Raw genomic sequence first — 20,127 nt, 5'->3', positions numbered from 1 at the left:
TGACACCACATCCACAAACATTTACTCCATCCACCAACGCTCAGTACAAGCTACATGATACACTGCAGAAATTCTCCAAGGCTCCTCAAACAACACCTTCCAAACCCATGACCACTACCATTTAGGAGGGCAATCAATGCAGGTACGTGGGAACACCACCACTTGCAAGTTTCCAACCTGGCTTGGAAATATATTGCTGTTCCTTCAGTGTCACTGGGTCAAAATCTCTCCTTAACAGTACTGTGGATCCATGTACAAGTTGACTGTAGCAGTTCAAGGAGGAAGCTCATCACCACCTTCTCAAGGGCAACCAGAAGTAAGTGCCGGCCAACCAACAAAGCCCACATCTCGTGGATGAATGAAGAAAGAATGAGAAACGGATGATGCCTGGTTGACAATTCAACTTTGATTGGTCTACATGTCATTGTCATCATAATACTTTTGTTTTTAAGCTTTGAAATAAATCTAAAAAGGATATGCTATATAATGAGAATGCTACACAGAAACAACAAACTTTAATAAAAAAACAAGATAAGCAGAAATGAACATAAGTGGCCTCGTGGTAATGTCACTATACCAGCAACAGCCCAGGCTAAAATTCTAAGGCCACAAGTTCAAATCCCAGTACGGCAGATGGTGAAATCTGAATTCAACAAAAAACCTAGAACAAAAGATAGCCTAATGGCAACCAAGTGACCACTGTCAATTGATATAAGATCCCATCATCGAGTTCCCTAATATTCTTCAGGGAAGAAAATCTGCCGCTCCTATTTGGTCTGGCTTACATGTGACTCCAGACCAACAACAACGTGACGTGCTTAATTCTTAACTGCCTTCTGGGCAATTTGCCCTGAACATATTTTTTTTTTTAAAATTAGTTATATAGCTTTTCATTCTTCAGACAGATGACCTTTATTAATACTTGTCTCAGCAGCTCAATGAGCAAGCAGAAACTTGCAAACAATCCAAAGGAGTTGGATTTTCCCTGGGAGTTCCCAACACTATTAATGTATAGCAAAAGACAACATGCCCCAAACTAAAGAACCAACGTTTTTCTAGTATGAGAAGTTAAAGAAATATACAGACTTGTGATTTATGCACTGTCACCTTCAACAAACGAATAACTTGCATTTATTCAGTGCTTTTTATCACCTCAAAATATCCCAAAGTATTCCACAGGAAGGACAATAATAGAACTGTCACAGGATTAATAGAAACATAGAAGATTGGAGCGGGAGGTGACAATTCGGCCCTTCAAGCCTGCTCTGCCATTCTTCACGATCGCGGCTGATCGTCCAACTCAATAGCCTAATCCTGTTTTCTCCCAATTACCTTTGATCCCATTTCGCCCCAAGTGATATATCTAGTCGCCTCTTGAATACATTCAATGCTTTGGCATGAACTACTTCCTGTGGAACCGAATTCCACAGGCTCACCACTCTTTGGGTGGAGAAATATCTCATCTCCGTCGTAAATGGTCTACCCCAAATCCCCAGACTGTGACCCCTGGTTCTGGACACACCCACCATCAGGAACATCCTTCCTGCATCTACCCTGTCTAGTCCTGTTAGGATTTTATAAGTCTCTATGAGACCCCTCTCATTCATCTAAACTCTAGCGAAAACAATCCCAACCTAGTCAATCTCTCCTCATACATCAGTCCCGCCATCCCCGGAACCAGCCTGGTAAACCTTCGCTGCACTCCCTCGAGATCAAGAACATCCTTCTTCAGACAAGAAGATCAAAACTGCACACAATATTCCGGATGTGGTCTCACCAAGGTCCTGTACAACTGCAACAGATTCCCACACCTGTACGCAAAACCTTTTACCTCAATATCATTTGCATTCTTTACCGCCTGCTGCACCTGCATGCTTACCTTCAGCGACTGGTGCACAGGGACACCCAGGTCCCACTGCACACTCCCCTCTCCCAATTTACAGCCATTCAGGTAGTAATCTACCTGCTCATGTTTGATTCCAAAGTGAATAACCTCACATTTATCCAAATTATACTGCATCTGCCATTGATTTGCACACGAACCTAACCTGTCGAGATCAAGCTGAAGGATCTCTGCATCCTCGTCACAATTCACGCTCCCACCTAACTTGGTATCATCTGCAAACATGGAGATGTTACATTTTGTTCCCTTATCCAAATCATTAATATATATTGTGAATAGCTGGGTCCCAGCACCGATCCCTGTGGCATCCCACTAGTTACTGCCTGCCAATTTGAAAAGGATCCATTAATTCCTACTCTTTGTTTCCACTCTGCCAACCAGTTTCCTATCCACCTCAAAACACTTCCCCCAATCCCATGCACTTTAATCTTGCACATTAATCGCTTATGTGGGACTTTGTCAAACGCTTTCTGAAAGTCCAAATATACTACATCAACTGGCCTCCCTTGTCAATTCTACTAGTTACATCTTCATAGAATTCCAACAGATCTGTCAAGCACGATTTCCCATTCATAAATCCATGCTGACTGTCTGATCCTGCTACTGCTTTCTAAATGCTCTGCTGTAAAATCCTTGACAGTGGATTTCAGAATTTTCTCCACTACCAATATTAGGCTCACCAGTCTATAGTCCCCTGTTTTCACTCTACCTCCCTTTTTGAATATTGGAGTGACATTAGCCAGCCGTCAATCCGCAGGAACTGTTGCAGAATCTATAGAATCCTGGAAGATGACCACCAATGCATCCACTATTTCTAGAGCTACTTCCTTAAATTCTCTGGAATGTAGATTATCAGGCCCTTGGGATTTATTGGCCTTCAATCCCAACAATTTTCCCAGCACCATTTCTCTACTAACATTGTTCTCCCTCAGCTCTTCCTTCTCACTAAATCTTGCCTCCTCCAACAATTCTAGTATCTGATATGTGTCCTCTTTTGTGAAGGCAGAACCATAGTGTGTATTCAGTTCCTCAGCTATTTTTTTGTCCCCTATTATACATTCTCCCATTTCTGTCTGTAAGTGACCTACATTTGTCTTTACCAATCTCTTACTCTTCACGAATCTACAGAAACTGTTAGCATCAGTCTTTATGTTCCCTGCAAGCTTACTTTCATACTCTGTTTTCTCCTTCTGAATCAATCAATCACTTGATCCTTCTTTGCTGAATTCTAAACTGCTCCCAATCTGCAGATTTTTTTTTCCTTGGCCTATCTGTATGTTTCTTCCTTGGATCGAATACTATCTCTTATTTCCTTTCTTAGCCATGGATTGGCTCTCTTACCCATTTTGCTTTTACAACAGACAGGAATAAACAGTTGTTGCAGTTGCCCCATGCGTTCCTCGAACGTTTGCCATTGCCTATCCATTGTTATCTCTTTAATAACGCTCCCCAATCGATCAAGGCCAACTCACGCCTCATATCCTCGTAGCTTCCTTTATTAAGGTTCAGCATCCAAGTCTCCGATTCAACAACAATCATTAAGAGATCCAGGCTAATGCTCTACAGACATGGGTTGGAATCCAAAGATGACAAAAGGTGAAATGGGAATCCAATTATCAAAACTGGAGTTAAAAGCAGACTTTTGGAAGGGTCCTCTTGTGGTGCAATGGTAGTGCCCCTACACCTGGACTGAGGTTCAAGTCCCACCTGCTTCAGAGGTGCGTAATAACGTTTCTGAACAGGCCGATTAGAAAAATAGATTAACTACAAAAAAAAATGTAAAAAATGAAAATATAAAAAAATTGAAAGCAAACCTTCAGGATTCTTGTGGCACAGTGGCAATGTCCCTACCACTGGAGCAGGAGACCTATGTTCAAGTCCCACCTGCTCCAGAAGTGTGTAATGAAATCCCTGAACAAGTTGATTAGAAAATACCCTTAAAAAGCAGGGTTTGGTGGTGGCCATGAAACCATTGTCACGAAAATCCATCTGGTTCTTTCGGAAAAGAGAATCTGCCATTCTCATCTATACGTGACTCCAGATGCACAGCAATAAAGCTGACTCATAAATGCCTCTGAAATGGTCTGGCAAGCTACTCAGTTGTATCTAACTGCTACAAAACTGGATAAAAAAAAAAGAATGAAACTGGATAAAGCACAGAGCACCAAGGCACCAGAAACAACAAGCATACAACAAATTCTGGCAATCTGAAAAATCTTCCAAATTAACATCAACTGGCTTGTGCCAAAAATTGAGAGAACTGTGTCACTGACTAGTCAAGCAATGGTTTGACAGTTTTTGCACAGAATCCTGCCTTATAGACAACGTCCAGACACTACCATCACAAGTCCCCGTCCCTGTCCTACCAACAGGACAAACAGACGAGAGGTAGTAGTGGAGTCTGAGAGAGTTAGGAGGATATTGCCCTGGGAATTCTCAATATTAACTCCAGACCTAATTAAGTTTCATGCATTCAAGTCAAGCATGGGCAAGGAAATCTCCTGATTAATTAGCTATGCGACAGCAGTAGGTGGTAATCAGGCCTCCTCCACGTTCAATATAACTTGGCAGGGCATATGAAAGGAGGCAAGACAGCAGAATTTACTCTAGGTGAGGGAATTCAATGTTCGTCACCATGAGTGCTCAGTAGCACCCAAACTGACTGAACTGTCCCAGTCCCAGGCTGGGCCTTCAGCAAATGGTGACAAAGGCAACAAGAGAAAAAGTATTACTTGATCTTGTCCTTATCTAACTACATAAGTCTGATGCAGCTCCTCACCATAGTATCTATAGCAGTGCTTAATGCACAACCCTTACAGAGGCAAAGTCCCGCCTTCACATTCAGGATACGATCCATCATGTTGTGTGGTCCACCACCATGCTGAGGGATCGATTTTGAATACAGTTTGTCACTCAAGACTAAGCATCCATAAAGAAAAATTCTCATGACCCCTGAAATTTCCTTTAGACAAAGCTGAATTGCTGACAGCTATAGAACGATGATAAATGTCCAGCTCTAATTTCAAACAACTTGGATTTGAGTTTTAAAGAATTGGTCACAGGCTTCAACAGATGGAAATATTGGCATCTGGAAAGTTTATTAAGTAAGGCCTTCTTGCAGCTTCGAGGTGACTTTGCTGCTCAGTGACTTCTGGATCTGTAACAACAAAATTCCAAGACCAGAGAGAGTTGCTACGAAACAATTAGCATATCCCAGGGCAACATTCCCTTTCATTTTTCTTCCACCTGTGCACGTCTCCGGGTTGCACAGGGCTTCCCAACGGCTGCACAGATTACAGGGATCTTTGACCCTTCATCCTCTCAAAGACAATTTTATCTCCCCCTGTAATTTAAAAAAAGCCATTTTTTATCGCATCGCTTAGATTAGCTGTTTTGCCAAGGTAAGTTGATTTGCAGAAAAACAGCAGGATGCTTACAGCACACAAACTTGACTTTTGCAAATAGGTGGATTAGGTAATGATGCTTATTTAACAAGCCAGTGCTGGCACGATGGGTCAAACGATCTCCTTTGGATTCAGAACGCTAAGTCACAGCCCACATAATGAACAAAAATCAGACCATCCTGCTCAATTCAGAAACCATCCAAATAATTCCATGACTTCTAGTTCCTTCAAAGTCCTTAAACAAAGATACGCATTCTCAACTTTCATTGCTCAATACCATTGCATCCAGCTGTGAATGGCAGTGGACAAATAAACAATTTCCTGGGGGATATGGCTCCACTAAATATTCTCAGCATCTATGATGAAGGAGCCCTGTACATCAGTGCAAAATAAGACTATAAAAAATAGAATCAAGAAGAGTGTTTGGCCACTTGAGCCTGCTCCACCATTCTGATCTGACACATGTCCACTTTCCTGACCTCTCCCAATAACACTCAATTTGCCTACTGATCAAGAATTCATCAATTTCAGCCTTAAAAATACTCACTCTACCTGCACAGCGCTCTGTGGCAAGAATTTCTGGAGACAACCCTTCAAGAGAAGAAATTCTCCATCAATTCAGTCTTAAACTGGCATCCTTTACTTCTAGGGGAAACATCCGAGAATGGTTGATTGAATTTGGCCTCTGGGCAACCAGGGATGGGCAATAAATGGTCTATCTAGCCAATGATGCCCTCATCCCATGAATGAATTAAATAAAAAATCCTCTCAGCATTCACCCTACTAAGCCCCTTAAAAATCACATATGTTTCAATGAGATCTAGTCTCATTCTTCTAAACTCCAGTGAGTAGAGTTCCAATCTATTTAACGTTTGCTCATAAGACAAACCCTCCACACTGGGGATAATCCTCGTGAGCCTTCTCTGAACTGCCTCCAATGAAACATTATCTTGCCATCAACAAAGGGGACCAAAACTGCTCATAGAACTCCAGATATGGTCTCACCAGCACCCAGTACAGTTGCAGTAAGACTCCCCTTCTCCAACCCCCTTAAATAAAGGCCAACATTTCATTAGCCTTTAATTACCTGCCATACCTGTATGCTAGTTTTGTGTTTCCTACACAAGTACATCCAAATCCCTCTACAAAAGTTGTAGGTTTTTGCAGTCTTTCTCCATTAAAACGTGTATTAAATATAAATAGATAAAGTGGCACTAGACACTACAAAGGCTATGGGTACAGACTACGTATCGGCAACAGGACTGAAGTTACATTCTCCCGAACTAGCTGTGCCCGTCAAAAAGCTGTTCCAGTACAGTCATAAACACTGACATCCACCCGGTAATGTGGAAAACTGCCAGGGAGAGTCCTGTCCACAATAGGAAGGACAAATGCAACCTGGCTAATCTTGTCAGTCTTTTGGTTTGGAAATTTGTAAATGGGGGAGGCGATGGCCTAGTGGTATTACCGTTGGACTGTTAATCCACACACCCAGGTAATGTTCTGGAGACACGGGTTCAAATCTTGCCATGGCAGAGGGTGGAATGTGAATTCAAAAAAAGTCTGGAATTAAAAGTCTAATGATGACCAAGAATCTATTGTCAATTGTTGGAAAAACCAATCTGGTTTACTAACATCCTTTAGGGAAGGAAAGTGCCATCTTTACCTGCTCTGATCTACATGTGACTCCAGACCCACAGCCATGTAGTTGACTCTTATTGCCCATTACCCTTCAGAGGGCAGTTAAGTGCTGGCCCAGCCAGCGATGCCCGCATCCCGTGAATGAATTGTTTTTTTAAAAAATGTGATGTGGGCGTCACATAGGCCAGCATTTATTGTCCAATCCAAATCAGTTGTTAGGAAGATACAAAGCTGCCTTCTTGAGGCATTGCAGTGTATGTGGTGCAGGTGCATCCATTATGCTATTAGGCAAGAAGTTCCAGAATTTTGACCAAGCAATAATGAAGGAACAGCAATAAAGTTCTGAGGCAGGATGGTCAGTTATCACAAGTAGACCAGATCAGATAAAGATGGCAAACTTCCTCTCCTAAAGGACAACAGTGAACCAGATGGGTTTTAAAAGATAATCAACAGGTGTCTATTGGTCACCATTAAGCCATGTCATAAGAATACTAACTGGTATTCTGGATTACTAGTCCAGTGACATTACCACTACATACTTTATCCCAGGAAAGATGAATAAAAAGGTGTAAAACATTTGTGGGCAGCTCCAAACATTTGGTCCAGCAGTTCTAAGCAGTACTTTAACTTCAACCGAGCAATTACTGAGTTTGTTGAAAAGCACATTAAATACATCAGTTACTACTACTTCTTTGAAAGCTGCTAGATATTGGGGTGGCTCAGTGATTAGCACTTCTGCCTCACAGAGCCAGGGACCTGGGTTCAATTCTACCCTCGGGTGACTGTCTGTGTGGAGTTTGCACGTTCTCCCAGTGTTTGTGTGGGTTTGTTTCGGGTGCTCTGGTTTCCTCCCACAGTCCAAAAGGTGTGCAGGTTAGGTGGATTGGCCATGCTAAATTGCCCATAGTGTCCAGGGGTGTGTAGGTTAGGTGGATTAGCCATGGGAAATGCAGGGTTAAAGGGATGGATTGGGGGGGGCGGTGTTGAATCTAGGTAGGATGCTCTTTGAAGGGTCGGTATGGATTTGTTGGGCAAAATGGCCTGTTTCCACGTAGGGATTCTATGGAGTAGTTGAGGTTTGTTTCTTCTGATGGGCTGTAACTGTCATTTCCAACTGTTTGAACTGACTACATTGAGCTTTCTTGTCCATATTTATCTTACTGGCGTTTCCAGTCCACCTGTTTACTTTTATTCATTCATGGAATGTGAAAAGCCAGGATTCATGGCTAATACCTAATGCCCTTGACTGGTGTTCTATATCAATTTAGAAGATAACAAATGTTTAGTAAGCAAGTAATTAAAGAATACATATACCATGACAATGAGTAACAAGAGTGCTTTCCTAACTGTGCTCATTACTCCATTTTTGATTTAATCACCAAAAACATAGCTGGCCACCCGTGAATTCTCAATTTAAATCCTACGAAAGTAATGCAGTCAATAACATTGCCTTAGGGTCTTAATCATCTATGTTTACAGTTGTTCAAAATCAATTGGCAGAACTTTGAAGTTTAAAACTCAACAATAACTTTCTCGCTGGTTTAGACCAGTAACTCATATGAACTTTGCCATGAAGCCTTTACATTTTCGTATCAACACACTGGACAGAAAAAATACACTGGCAGGAAGTTTAGCCCATAGCACTGACTCTTCATAATTCTGGTTCATTAATCTACAGTTAATGGGGGGGAAAAAAGCATTCAAAATGTCAGGTCCAGCTGAGCTCAATCCTGTGCTATACTAACAGCAGTCCTTAATTATCAATCAATAATAAACGCCAACAGCAGCTTTCCTTTTACTCAGTCTAACAGTAGTAAGGTCAAATACATCAACTGAATTCAACTCATTCAATCCAATCCGGGACTTTCCAGGCACTCAGTCTAACACACAGCAACACACAAGTTTCTAAATGCAATTGGATATTTTAAAAACAAAGCACTTTTATGTCTAATATATTACTTTATTAAATCCTTAGCTATTTAACACACCACAGTGAAGAGCTAATTTATACATTGGAAGATATCTCAAACTGAAATTTCAAAACATGTGCTTAAAGCAATGACAGAAATGAAGCATGGGGAATTGTTATTAATTAATACAAATTAAATAGAGTTCAGAGTCAGTACTGTACAGCATGCAAACAGACCCTTCTATCCAACTCATCCAGGCCTCTATTGGGTTACCCTCTGACACTCCAGGAAAAATAGCTCCATCTGATTCAGCTTCTCCCTATAGCTCAAAACCTCCAACACTGGCAAATATTCCTTGTAAATCTTTTCTGAACCTTTTAAAGTTTTACAACATCTTTCCTATAGCATTGGAGACCAGAATTGACACAATATTCCAAAAGTGGCCTAACTACTGTCCTGTACAGCCACAACATGCCATTCCAACTCCTGGACTCAATGCACTTTACTCAAAGCACCTTAAAGACCCTTCTGAAGAAAGGTCCAGACCGGAAACGTCAGCTTTCCTGCTCCTGTGATGCTGCTTGGCCTGCTGTGTTCATCCAGCTCTATACCTTGTTATCTCACCTTAAAGACACTGGTCTTCAGTGGAAAATCAAGTTAATGCAACCAGTGGTTCCAAATAACTTTTCCTCAGTTGGAGGAAGTCATCAATTTCTTAAATAGTAATAACATGGCTTGCTCCATTGTACAAAATGATCAAATATTGCTTCATATAAAAGTGGGCAGATACTTTTATGATCAATTAGTTAAGCAAAGGTAAAGATGACTCACCGGTCAACAAGTTTTTTTGCAAATCCAAAGTCAGTAAGCTTAATATGACCGTCTCTGTCCAGGAGAATATTTTCAGGCTTTAAATCTCTGTAAACAATGTCTTTGGCATGTAGGTATTCTATTGCACACACAATCTCTGCAGAGTAAAAAAGTCCAGAACTATTGTTGAAACGTCCAAGGTTACGCAAGTAAGAAAACAGTTCTCCTCCAGGCACGTATTCCATCAACATATATAAAAACCGTTCATCATGATGCGTCCAGTATCTGTTGGTAAAATTAAATATTAAAAAATGACCATTAGTCAAGTCCACTAACTAATGTTACAATGAAAAATAAGCAAATTTGTTAAATGAGATCCAACAGCAAATATTCTAGCATCTCATAATAGAAAACTACAATCCATTATTTTTGTGCTGCTGATAGTACAAAGCTAGGTGGAAGTCACGAGGAGGACATATAGGCATTTCAAAAAGATATAGACAAGTAAGTTGACTGGACAACATTACAGGAGACCACAAAGTGGGTCACCCAGTCTGGGACAGTATTACAGGTAGTTCTCCTATAACACAATAGTTGCATTCTTGTGTGACCTCACACTATAGGGAAATCGCCGTAGAAAATCACCATACTTGTACAGCAGAAAGTTTGCATTATCCAAACAGTGTCAACTATTCATCAATCGTGTTATAGCCAATTTGCATTAACAAAACAAACGTTATAGCAGAACTACCTTTACTCAGATTCTCCAAATCCTTTTCCTCAGCTGCTTCCCATTTCTCATTCAGATATGTAGAGAGAGCGCCAACACTTAATGCTGACTGGGTGACCACTTTCCCAACATCTACACTTATCCATAAAAATGACCCCCAGCTTCCAGTTGCCTGCAACTTAGACACACTCACTGTAGTGTTTGCTGACCAATGAACCTATCTCAAGTAAGTTGCAGTGCTCCAGCGAGACTCAGCGCAAGCTAGAAGCACAACACTTCATTTTCCACTTGGGGATGTTACAGCCTTGAGGACTTGAGTTTAATCATTTTACAGCATGACCACTTCCTCCCATGTCAATTACCCACCCCTAACACTTCACGTCCTGGTATAATACGGGCTGCGCTCAGCTCAGCCAAACCATTTTCACTTATTTTAGCCCCTGTCATCACCTTGCTAAATTTCTTCTGTTCCCTGGTTTACTATCTCCATCCCTTATATAACCTTTTCTTTCTTTTTCTCTGGGTGCCATCTCCATCTGATCAATCTTCTCCATCATCTCCACCCCACCTTGCATCAGCATAATTACCACCTTTTCCAAGCTGCTGTCAGTTCTGAAGAAGGGTCACTGGACTCAAAACATTAGCTCTCTTTTCTCTCCAGAGATGCTCTAAGAACAAAGAACAAAGAAAATTACAGCACAGGAACAGGCCCTTTGGCCCTCCAAGCCTGCACCGATCCAGATCCTCTATCTAAACTTCTCGCCTATTTTCCAAGGATCTGTATCCCTCTGCTCCCTGCCCATTCATGTATCTGTCTAGATACATCTTAAATCGCTATTGTGCCCACCTCTACCATCTCCGCTGGCAACGCATTCCAGGCACCCACCACCCTCTGCGTAAAGAACTTTCCACGCATATCTCCCTTAAACATTTCCCCTCTCACCTTGAAATCGTGACCCTAGTAATTGAGTCCCCCACTCTGGGAAAAAGCTTCTTGCTATCCACTCTGTCTATACCTCTCATGATTTTGTAGACCTCAATTAGGTCACCCCGCCACCTCCGTCTTTCTAATGTAAATAATCCTAATCTACTCAACCTCTCTTCATAGCTAGCGCCCTCTATACCAGGCAACATCCTGGTGAACCTCCTCTGCACCCTCTCCAAAGCATCCACATCCTTTTGATAATGTGGTGACCAGAACCGTGCGCAGTATTCCAAATGTGGTCGAACCAAAGTCCTATACACCTGCAACATGACCTGCCAACTCTTGTACTCAATACCTCATCCGATGAATGAAAGCATGCCGTATGCCTTCTCGACCACTCTATCCACCTACGTTGCCACTTCAGGGTACAATGGACCTGAACATCCAGATCTCTGTGCATCAATTTTCCCCAGGGCTTTTCCATTTACCACATAGTTCGCTCTTGAATTGGATCTTCCAAAATGCATCACCTCACATTTGCCTGGATTGAACTCCATCTGCCATTTCTCCGCCCAACTCTCCAATCTATCTATATTCTGATGCATTCTCCCCTTCACTATCTGCTACTCCACCAATCTTAGTGTCATCTGCAAACTTGCTAATCAGGCCATCTATACCTTCCTCCAGATCATTTATGTATATCACAAACAACAGCAGACCCAACACAGATCCCTGTGGAACACCACTGGTCACAGTTCTCCATTTTGAGAAACTCCCTTCCACTACAACTCTGTCTCCTGTTGCCCAGCCAGTTCTCTATCCATCTAGCTAGTACACCCTGGAGCCCATGCGACTTCACTTTCTCCATCAGCCTACCATGGGGAACCTTATCAAACGCTTTACTGAAGTCCATGTATGTGGCATCTACAGCCCTTCCCTCATCTATCAACTTTGTCACTTCCTCAAAGAATTCTATCAAGTTGGTAAGACATGACCTTCCCTGCACAAAACCGTGCTGCCTTTCACTAATAAGCCCATTTTCTTTCAAATGTAAATAGATCCTATCCCTCAGTATCTTCTCCAGGAGCTTCCCCACCACTGACATCAGGCTCACCGGTCTATAATTACCTGGATTATCCTTGCTACCCTTCTTAAACAAGGTGACAACATTAGCAATTCTCCAGTCCTCCGGGACCTCACTCGTGCTCAAGGATGCTGCAAAGATATCTGTTAAGGCCCCAGCTATTTCCTCTCTCGCTTCCCTCAGTAACCTGGGATAGATCCCATCCGGACCTGGGGACCTGTCCACCCTAATGTCTTTTAGAATACCCAACACTCCCCCCTCCCCCCATGCTGACTTGACCTACAGTAATCAAACATCTATCCCCAACCTCAACATTGTCATGTCCCTCTCCTCAGTGAATACGGATACAAAGTACTCTAAGAATCTCACACATTTTCTCTGACTCCTCGCATAACTTCCCTCCTTTGTCCTTGAGTGGGCCAACCCTTTCTCTAGTTACCCTCTTGCTCCTTATGTATGAATAAAAGGCTTTGGGATTTTTCTTAACCCTGTTTGCTAAAGATATTTCATGACCCCTTTTAGCCCTCTTAATTCCTCGTTTCAGATTGGTCCTACTTTCCCGATATTCTTCCAAAGCTTCATCTGTTTTCAGTCGCCTAGGCCTTACGTATGCTTCCTTTCTCCTCTTTGTTAGTCTCACAATTTCACCGGTCATCCATGGTTCCCTAATCTTGCCCTTTCTATCCCTCATTTTCAGAGGGACATGTCTGTCCTGCACTCTAATCAACCTCTCTTTAAAAGCCTCCCACATATCAAATATGGATTTACCCTCAAACAGCTGCTCCCAATCCACATTCCCCAGCTCCTGCCGAATTTTGCTATAGTTGGCCTTCCTCCAATCAGCACTCTTCCTTTAGGACCCCTCTCGTCTTTGTCCATCAGTATTCTAAAACTTACGGAATTGTGATCACTATTCCCAAAGTAATCCCCTACTGAAACTTCAACCACCTGGCCGGGCTCATTCCCCAACACCAGGTCCAGTATGGCCCCTTCCCGAGTTGGACTGCTCTAGAAAACCCTCCTGGATGCTCCTTACAAATTCTGCTCCATCTAAACCCCTAACACTAAGTGAATCCCAGTCAATGTTGGGAAAATTAAAATCTCCCATCACCACCACCCTGTTGCTCCTACATCTTTCCATAATCTGTCTACATATTTGTGCCTCTATCTCACGCTCACTGTTGGGAGGCCTGTAGTACAGCCCCAACATTGTTACCACACCCTTCCTATTTCTGAGCTCTGCCCATATTGCCTCACTGCTCGAGTCCTCCATAGTGCCCTCCTTCAGCACAGCCGTATATCCTCTTTGACCAGTGATGCAAATCCTCCACCCCTTTTACCTCCCTCTCTATCCCACCTGAAGCATCTATATCTGGGGATATTTAGTTGCCAATCTTGCCCTTCCCTCAACCAAGTCTCAGTAATAGCAATAACATCATACTCCCAGGTACTAATCCAAGCCCTAATTTCATCTACCTTACCTACTACACTTCTCGCATTAAAACAAATGCACATCAGACCATCTGTCCCTTTGCGTTCATCACCTGCTCTCTGCCTACTCTTCCCCTTAGTCACACTGACTTCATTATCTAGTTCCTTACAGGCTTTAGTTACTACCTTCTTACTATCCACTAGCCTCCTCATTTGGTTCCCACCCGCCTGCCACATTAGTTTAAACCCTCCCCAACAGCATTAGCAAAAGCAGCCCCTAGGACATTGGTTCCAGTCCTGCCCAGGTGTAGACCGTCCGATCTGCAATAGTCCCACCTCCCCCAGAACCGGTCCCAAAGTCTCTAAGGCCTGCTGAATTCTTCTCGTTGTTTTTGTACTTTTTAACTCTCCAGCATTCACAGTTCTTTGTTTCATTTTAGACAGACTTCCAGTCACTCACGGAATCAAGACAAGCTGACAGAGTGGAGTCAAGGTCAGCTATGATCATAATGAACGATGGAGCAGACTTGATAAGCCAATGTGTTCTACTCCTGCTCCTATTTCTTTTATGTTCTTGCCTGTAGTTCATAGTACAGGATCAGTCCCAGCTACCAGTTGCCCAAGCAGATACCAACACAAAAACCATGCACAATATTGCATAAGTATACAACTGGAGTTAATTTGAGATACGGAAATAATAGGTAGCAAAAACAGGAAGGCAGATTATCACCTAAATGGCAATAAATTGAGAGAGGAATGTGCATAGAGAGCTGGATGTCTTCATACAGCAATTGCTGAAGGTAAGCATGCAGATGTAAAGGTGGCCAATGACAAGTTGGCCTTCATAGTGGTAGTATTAGAGTACAGCAGTCGGGATGACTTGTGGCAAATGTATAGGGCTTTAATGAGACCACACCTGGAGTATTGCTTGCAGTTTTGGTCACCTTATCTATGGAAAAATGTTCTTGCTATAGATCAAGTACAAGACAGCAGAGATTTACCAGACCAATTCTTGGGATGATGGAACTGACATTTGAGGAGAGGTTAAATCAGTTAGGATTACATTTGCTAGAGCTCAGGGGTTCTCAAGCAGTACAGTAAGATGCTTTAGCTGGAGCTCATCCACTCTGTCCATTTCTTTTCTTTTTCTCTCTCTTTTTGTGCATTTTTAAAAATAAAATCCCCAGAGTGGAAACCGGCCATTCGGCCCAACAAGTCCTAACCAACCCTCCATACAGCATCCCACCCAGACCCATCCCCCTGCTCTAACTCTGTGACCCTGCATTTCCCACGGCTAATGCATCTAACCTGCACATCTCTGAACACTATGGGAAATTTAGCATGGCAATCCATCTAAATTGCACATCTTTGGACTGTGGGAAGAAACCGGAGCACCTGGCAGAAACCCATACAGACATGGGGAGAACGTGCAAACTCCACACAGACGTTGTCCGAGGCTGAAATCGAACCTGGGACCCTGGCACTGTGGGCAGCACTGCTAACCAGAGCCACAGTGCCACTTTTTTGAAGAAACTTCCCATTTTCAAGTGGCATCGGCAATGTCCGGGATGAAAGCCAGCATAGATACCCAGCCTCAGCACGGACTCAGATTCCCGGTCTCAGCATGGACTCAGACTCTCGACACTCCCAGCCTCAAGGTGAAGCGAGGCGCAGTCGAGGTTGGAAGGACTGTTATTCTGAACTTTTATTTCTCTATTTTTCTCATTTATTGCTTGACTGAGGTCTCAGGATATGGTGAACAACATTTATGACCCAGACGAGGAGAGATTTGTTCACCCAGACAGTGATGAGCCTGTAGAATTTGCCACCAGAGTCAGAGTTATACGGAAACAGACCCTTCAGTCCAACACGTCAATGCTGACCAGATATCCTAAATTAATCTAGTCCCATTTCCCAGCATTTGGCGCATATCCCTCTAAACCCTTCTTATTCATATACATATCCTGATGTCTTTTAAATGTTGTAATTGTACTAGCCTCCACCACTTCCTCTGGCAGCTCATTCCATACATGCACCATACTGTGTGAAAAAGCTGCCTTTTAAGTCCCTTTTGTATTTTTTTCCCCCTCTCACCCTAAAACTATGAGTGATAGTTTTGGATTTCCCTACGATGAGAAAAAGACCTTGGCTATTCATCCTATCATGCCGCTCACGATTTTATAAACTTCTATAAGGTCACCCCTCAGTCTCCAACGGTCCAGGAAAAATAGCCCCAGTTTATTCAGCCTCTCCCTTTAGCTTTAAACCTGGCAACATCCTTGTAAATCTTTTCTGAGCTCTTTCAAGTTTCACAACATCTTTCCAATAGCAGAGAGACCAGAACTGAATGCAGTATTCCAAAAGTGGCCTAGCCAAGGTCCTACATAGCCACAACATGACATTCCAATTCCTATAATCAATGCACTGGCCAGTGAAGGCAAGCATGCCAAAGGCCTTCTTTACCACCCTGTCTACTTGCAACTTCACTTTCAAGGAACTATGCACCTGCACCCCTAGATCTCTTTGTTCGGCAACACTCCCCAGGGCCCTACCATTAGCTGTACAGGTCCTGGCCTGGTTGCCTTACCGAACTGCAACAACTCACACTTTTCTAAACTCCATCTGCCACTCCTCAGCAATCAAGGCCAAAACATTATGATTTCAGTGAGATTTGGATTTAGCACTTGGGGCTAAAGGGATCGAAGGATATGGAAAACAAGCAGCATCAAGCTATTGAGCTAGATGATCAGCCATGATTCTAATGAATGTCAAAGCTGGCTTCAATGGCCTACTCCTTATTTCTGTGTTTTTGTAAAGATGGACTTTTGTATAGAGAATTAGAGAAATGCAGAAAAATAAAAATCTGAAGTATCATCTTACCCACACCCAATGTAAATACAAGTTATTGTTACCGCAAATTAATGAGAAATCTTGAGCTGGTTTGATGTTAAAAGTGGCCACCCTCAATATAGACCTCAGACTTTCTTTTTCGCATGCAAAGGCAATTAATAATTTTTCTCATGCTGAAGATGAAGGTGTTAAATTTTTTTCAGTTATTTTTTTCCACATGCAGCAATATTTAAAAACCTATTTCCAGCATGGCATTATAGAAAAGAAAAACTGGAGCTCAACAGCATTTTAAAAATCTAATGATTTAATAAAAAATTACTATATGTAAACTTAGTTATCCACGTAGGAGAGAAATTTAAACAAGGAACAGTCTAACTTGTACAGGAGTCTATTTATTACACTATATTAGTCAGACCAAATCATCTTAAGTAAACATAAGCCTACTTACAGCCTTATAAGAAATGGATGATGGATCTCGCTTAAGATACTTTTCTCATTATGCACATGCTGTTCCTGTTTAAGCCGGATTACATCAGGAATGCTCATCACTTTCAAAGCACAGTATTCTCTGCTCTTCTTGTCTTTGACCAGCAGAACTCGTCCAAATGTTCCAGTCCCTGCAAACAAAATAAAGTAGGGGGCACAATGTAACCTACATGCAACTGAAACTTTACCAACACTTGACAAGCCCACACAGAGGAGGAACTGGCAGCAATTTGCAAATTATTTGTAGCTTATATGGGAAATCTTTGTTTTAAGCATGTAGTATATTGTTAAAAGTACACTAGTCAATTGATCACCACCACATTAACAACTGCTTTCAAATAATTGTATGAATGTACCAGAATGACACAAAATTCACAATCGAAAACACCTTTATGTCAAGAATACATTTTACACCTTCTACAGTAAATGCAACACTTATTGGTCCAAATATTTTGATTCAATATTTCAAGGAAATATAGTTGTCGGTATTGACACCACTTAAAAAGCAAATCAATAAACTTCGATTATATGACAATGCAGAAATAAAGAAAAATGAATGAAAGCAGACAATAATAAGCAAGTTGATGTGAACAAAGAAAAATGTTTTCTATTTTAAACTTTCACAATAGCACCTTGATAAACTATTCAAAGCAGCGTTGGCAGACCACCATTCATATTCTCAAAAGGTTACTGACCATTTTAAAAAGGTGCAAAGTGGCAAAATCATTTTATGATGCTCCAAAGATGCAGGAAAGCTAATACTTCTTGCCCTGATTAAGCAGCAACCAGGTTGCAGGGAATCAGACACATGCTGATTCTTTGCTAAGGGGAATTAAAGAACCAATCGCAATTTAATTTTCTTGTGTTGGCCCACAAATGACCAAATTTCATAACTTGCTCGTGTGATATCCACGATTGATTTCAGTACCAAAATTACAAGCACTGGCCTTCCCACAACTCAAATGAAAAACAAGTGTAAATGATAAAATGTTTCTAAATGGCTTATATTAATCACAGGCTATGAATTCAGGAACTGGTTTGATTTTCCCCATTGCAGAGGTCAGTGTTAACTATAAATCAAACTTCGCACATTCCACGAGCTACTTCCAACCATGGCTCTTAAAAGGAAGTAGTTTTTACAAGCGAGATATTACTTACAAATCATCAGCTTTCTCTGACATCCTGTAAACTTTAGGAGGGGGGGTCAATACCTGAAAAGAATAGAGGATTTGAACTGAGACAGAGAAGCTCGTCACAAATTTTGACTTTTGGACTGGTAATCACCCTTGAGCAACTGGATGCCATCGTGCATTGTCTCCAATACAACGTCACAGCCAGCTCAATTTGCCTTGTTACTTATTGGCTATAAATGCAAATCTTTGGGTCTTCCATGAAACAATATTATTTTAAATCGTGTCAGCTAGCATCTAAATTAATTGATTCTGAAACAATTTATTTGAGACACACGTTCTATTTCTCTTTGGCTCAGTATGCTAACTCTCACTGCCTTCCGTGGAAGGCAAAACATCTCTGCCAAAAATCTACTTAGCAACATCAGTCACAAGGTACATCAGTGTTCGAGATAGAGAAGACAGAAACCATCTCAACAAACATTAGAGATTCAAGTTATTTCTATCAAGTTACTGGATTTCTTAAAAAAGCATTAAACATCTGGTGGATAACAGTACGTGCTGTCTACCTAGATAGACTTCAGAAAGCTATTTAATACTGCAATATAGCAGATTGGCTGCAAGGCAAATCATCATGACTTAGGTGGCTTGGGAAATGGCGAAGTGGTAGTAGCAAAGGGTGCAAAGAGCTGTCATAGTGGAAAATGATTGCCAGTTGAAGGCCACAGGGATGATTGCTCATATCAACAAACAGATATTGCTGAAGTCCTAACCAGCATTTACTCCTTAACTATAATACTGCCAAAAACATTTCTATTTGTGGGACCTTGTTGTATGCAAATCGGTTGAGTTTTCCTCCTTCCGACAATATTCTTTTTTGTAACAGTCACAACAATTCAAATGCATTTCATTGGCAGTAAAGTGCTTTGTCAAATCCTGCAAGTTCTCGGTTTCACAGGTCCATATTTGTAGGTGATAACGGCAATCAACATTAAATAAGTCAAAAGAAACCTAGATTGGGCAACTTTGTTTGGCAGATAAATGATAGGCATTGGTCAACAGAGATACCTTTAAAGACTTCAAGATCAACGTTTTTGCATGCTTCACTTATCAAACGGTAAGAGCTCTGAGGCAACATTGCAGCAAGGTGACTTGCCGTTTTTTAAATGTCATCACTAAGTTGCCTGTTTTCATCTGCATAACATTACCCAACTCCACCAAAGCCTCAGCCATGTTGCTAAAACTCTTATCTATTCCTTTAGTTACCGCCAGACTGAGCCATTCTACTGCACTTCTGGAAGGCCTTCCACATTTTACTACTGTCGTGGGTGAAGCCACAAACAGAAAATTAAACACCACCAAAAAAAACTGGTGTTCAAATAGAAGCAATGAATGAGTATGGAAAACTATTTTATCAGCTGTCCCTAACTGAGCATGGAAGAATCAACCATTTTGCTATTTAGCACATAGAAATCACACATCAATCATAACCCTTTTCTGATGAAGGGTCTAGGCCCGAAACGTCAGCCTCTCTGCTCCTATGATGCTGCTTGGCCTGCTGTGTTCATCCAGCCCTGCACCTTGTTGTCTCAATCATAACTCAATTTTGTTTATCAGATCATGGTTCAATTGTTATGTTTCTAGTCCAGCTGGAAGCGGAAACAAAGAAACAAAAATTAATGCACAATTTGTTACCTTCTCTATTCCTGTTCTTCATGGGTACAGCTATATAAAAAGCTGCAGGACATTCAAGCGACGTTGGATCGATCTTCAAAAGGATAGGTGTTTTTGAGGAAGGATGCTCTTGCTCTGAGGGTGCGCAG

The 20,127-nt window shown here is 41.7% G+C and overlaps 1 protein-coding gene across 1 annotated transcript in view; it reads right to left on the bottom strand.

The window, feature by feature from the left end:
- prkx (protein kinase X-linked) overlaps positions 1-19,537 on the bottom strand; it is a 92,276-nt gene extending 72,739 nt beyond the window's left edge. Inside the window, exons 1-3 of the mRNA XM_048597877.1 lie at positions 19,513-19,537; positions 17,137-17,305; positions 9,690-9,953 (exon numbers count right to left, since the gene is read on the bottom strand). Of these exons, the coding sequence (XP_048453834.1) occupies positions 9,690-9,953; positions 17,137-17,305; positions 19,513-19,537 (458 nt within the window). The remainder of the gene's footprint in view (positions 1-9,689; positions 9,954-17,136; positions 17,306-19,512) is intronic.
- Between the last annotated feature and the right edge of the window lie 590 nt (positions 19,538-20,127).

This window comes from Rhincodon typus, chromosome 6 (genome assembly GCF_021869965.1).
Source record: "Rhincodon typus isolate 14 chromosome 6, sRhiTyp1.1, whole genome shotgun sequence".
Lineage (NCBI taxonomy): Eukaryota > Metazoa > Chordata > Chondrichthyes > Orectolobiformes > Rhincodontidae > Rhincodon > Rhincodon typus.
This window is presented reverse-complemented; position numbering and strand designations above follow the sequence as displayed.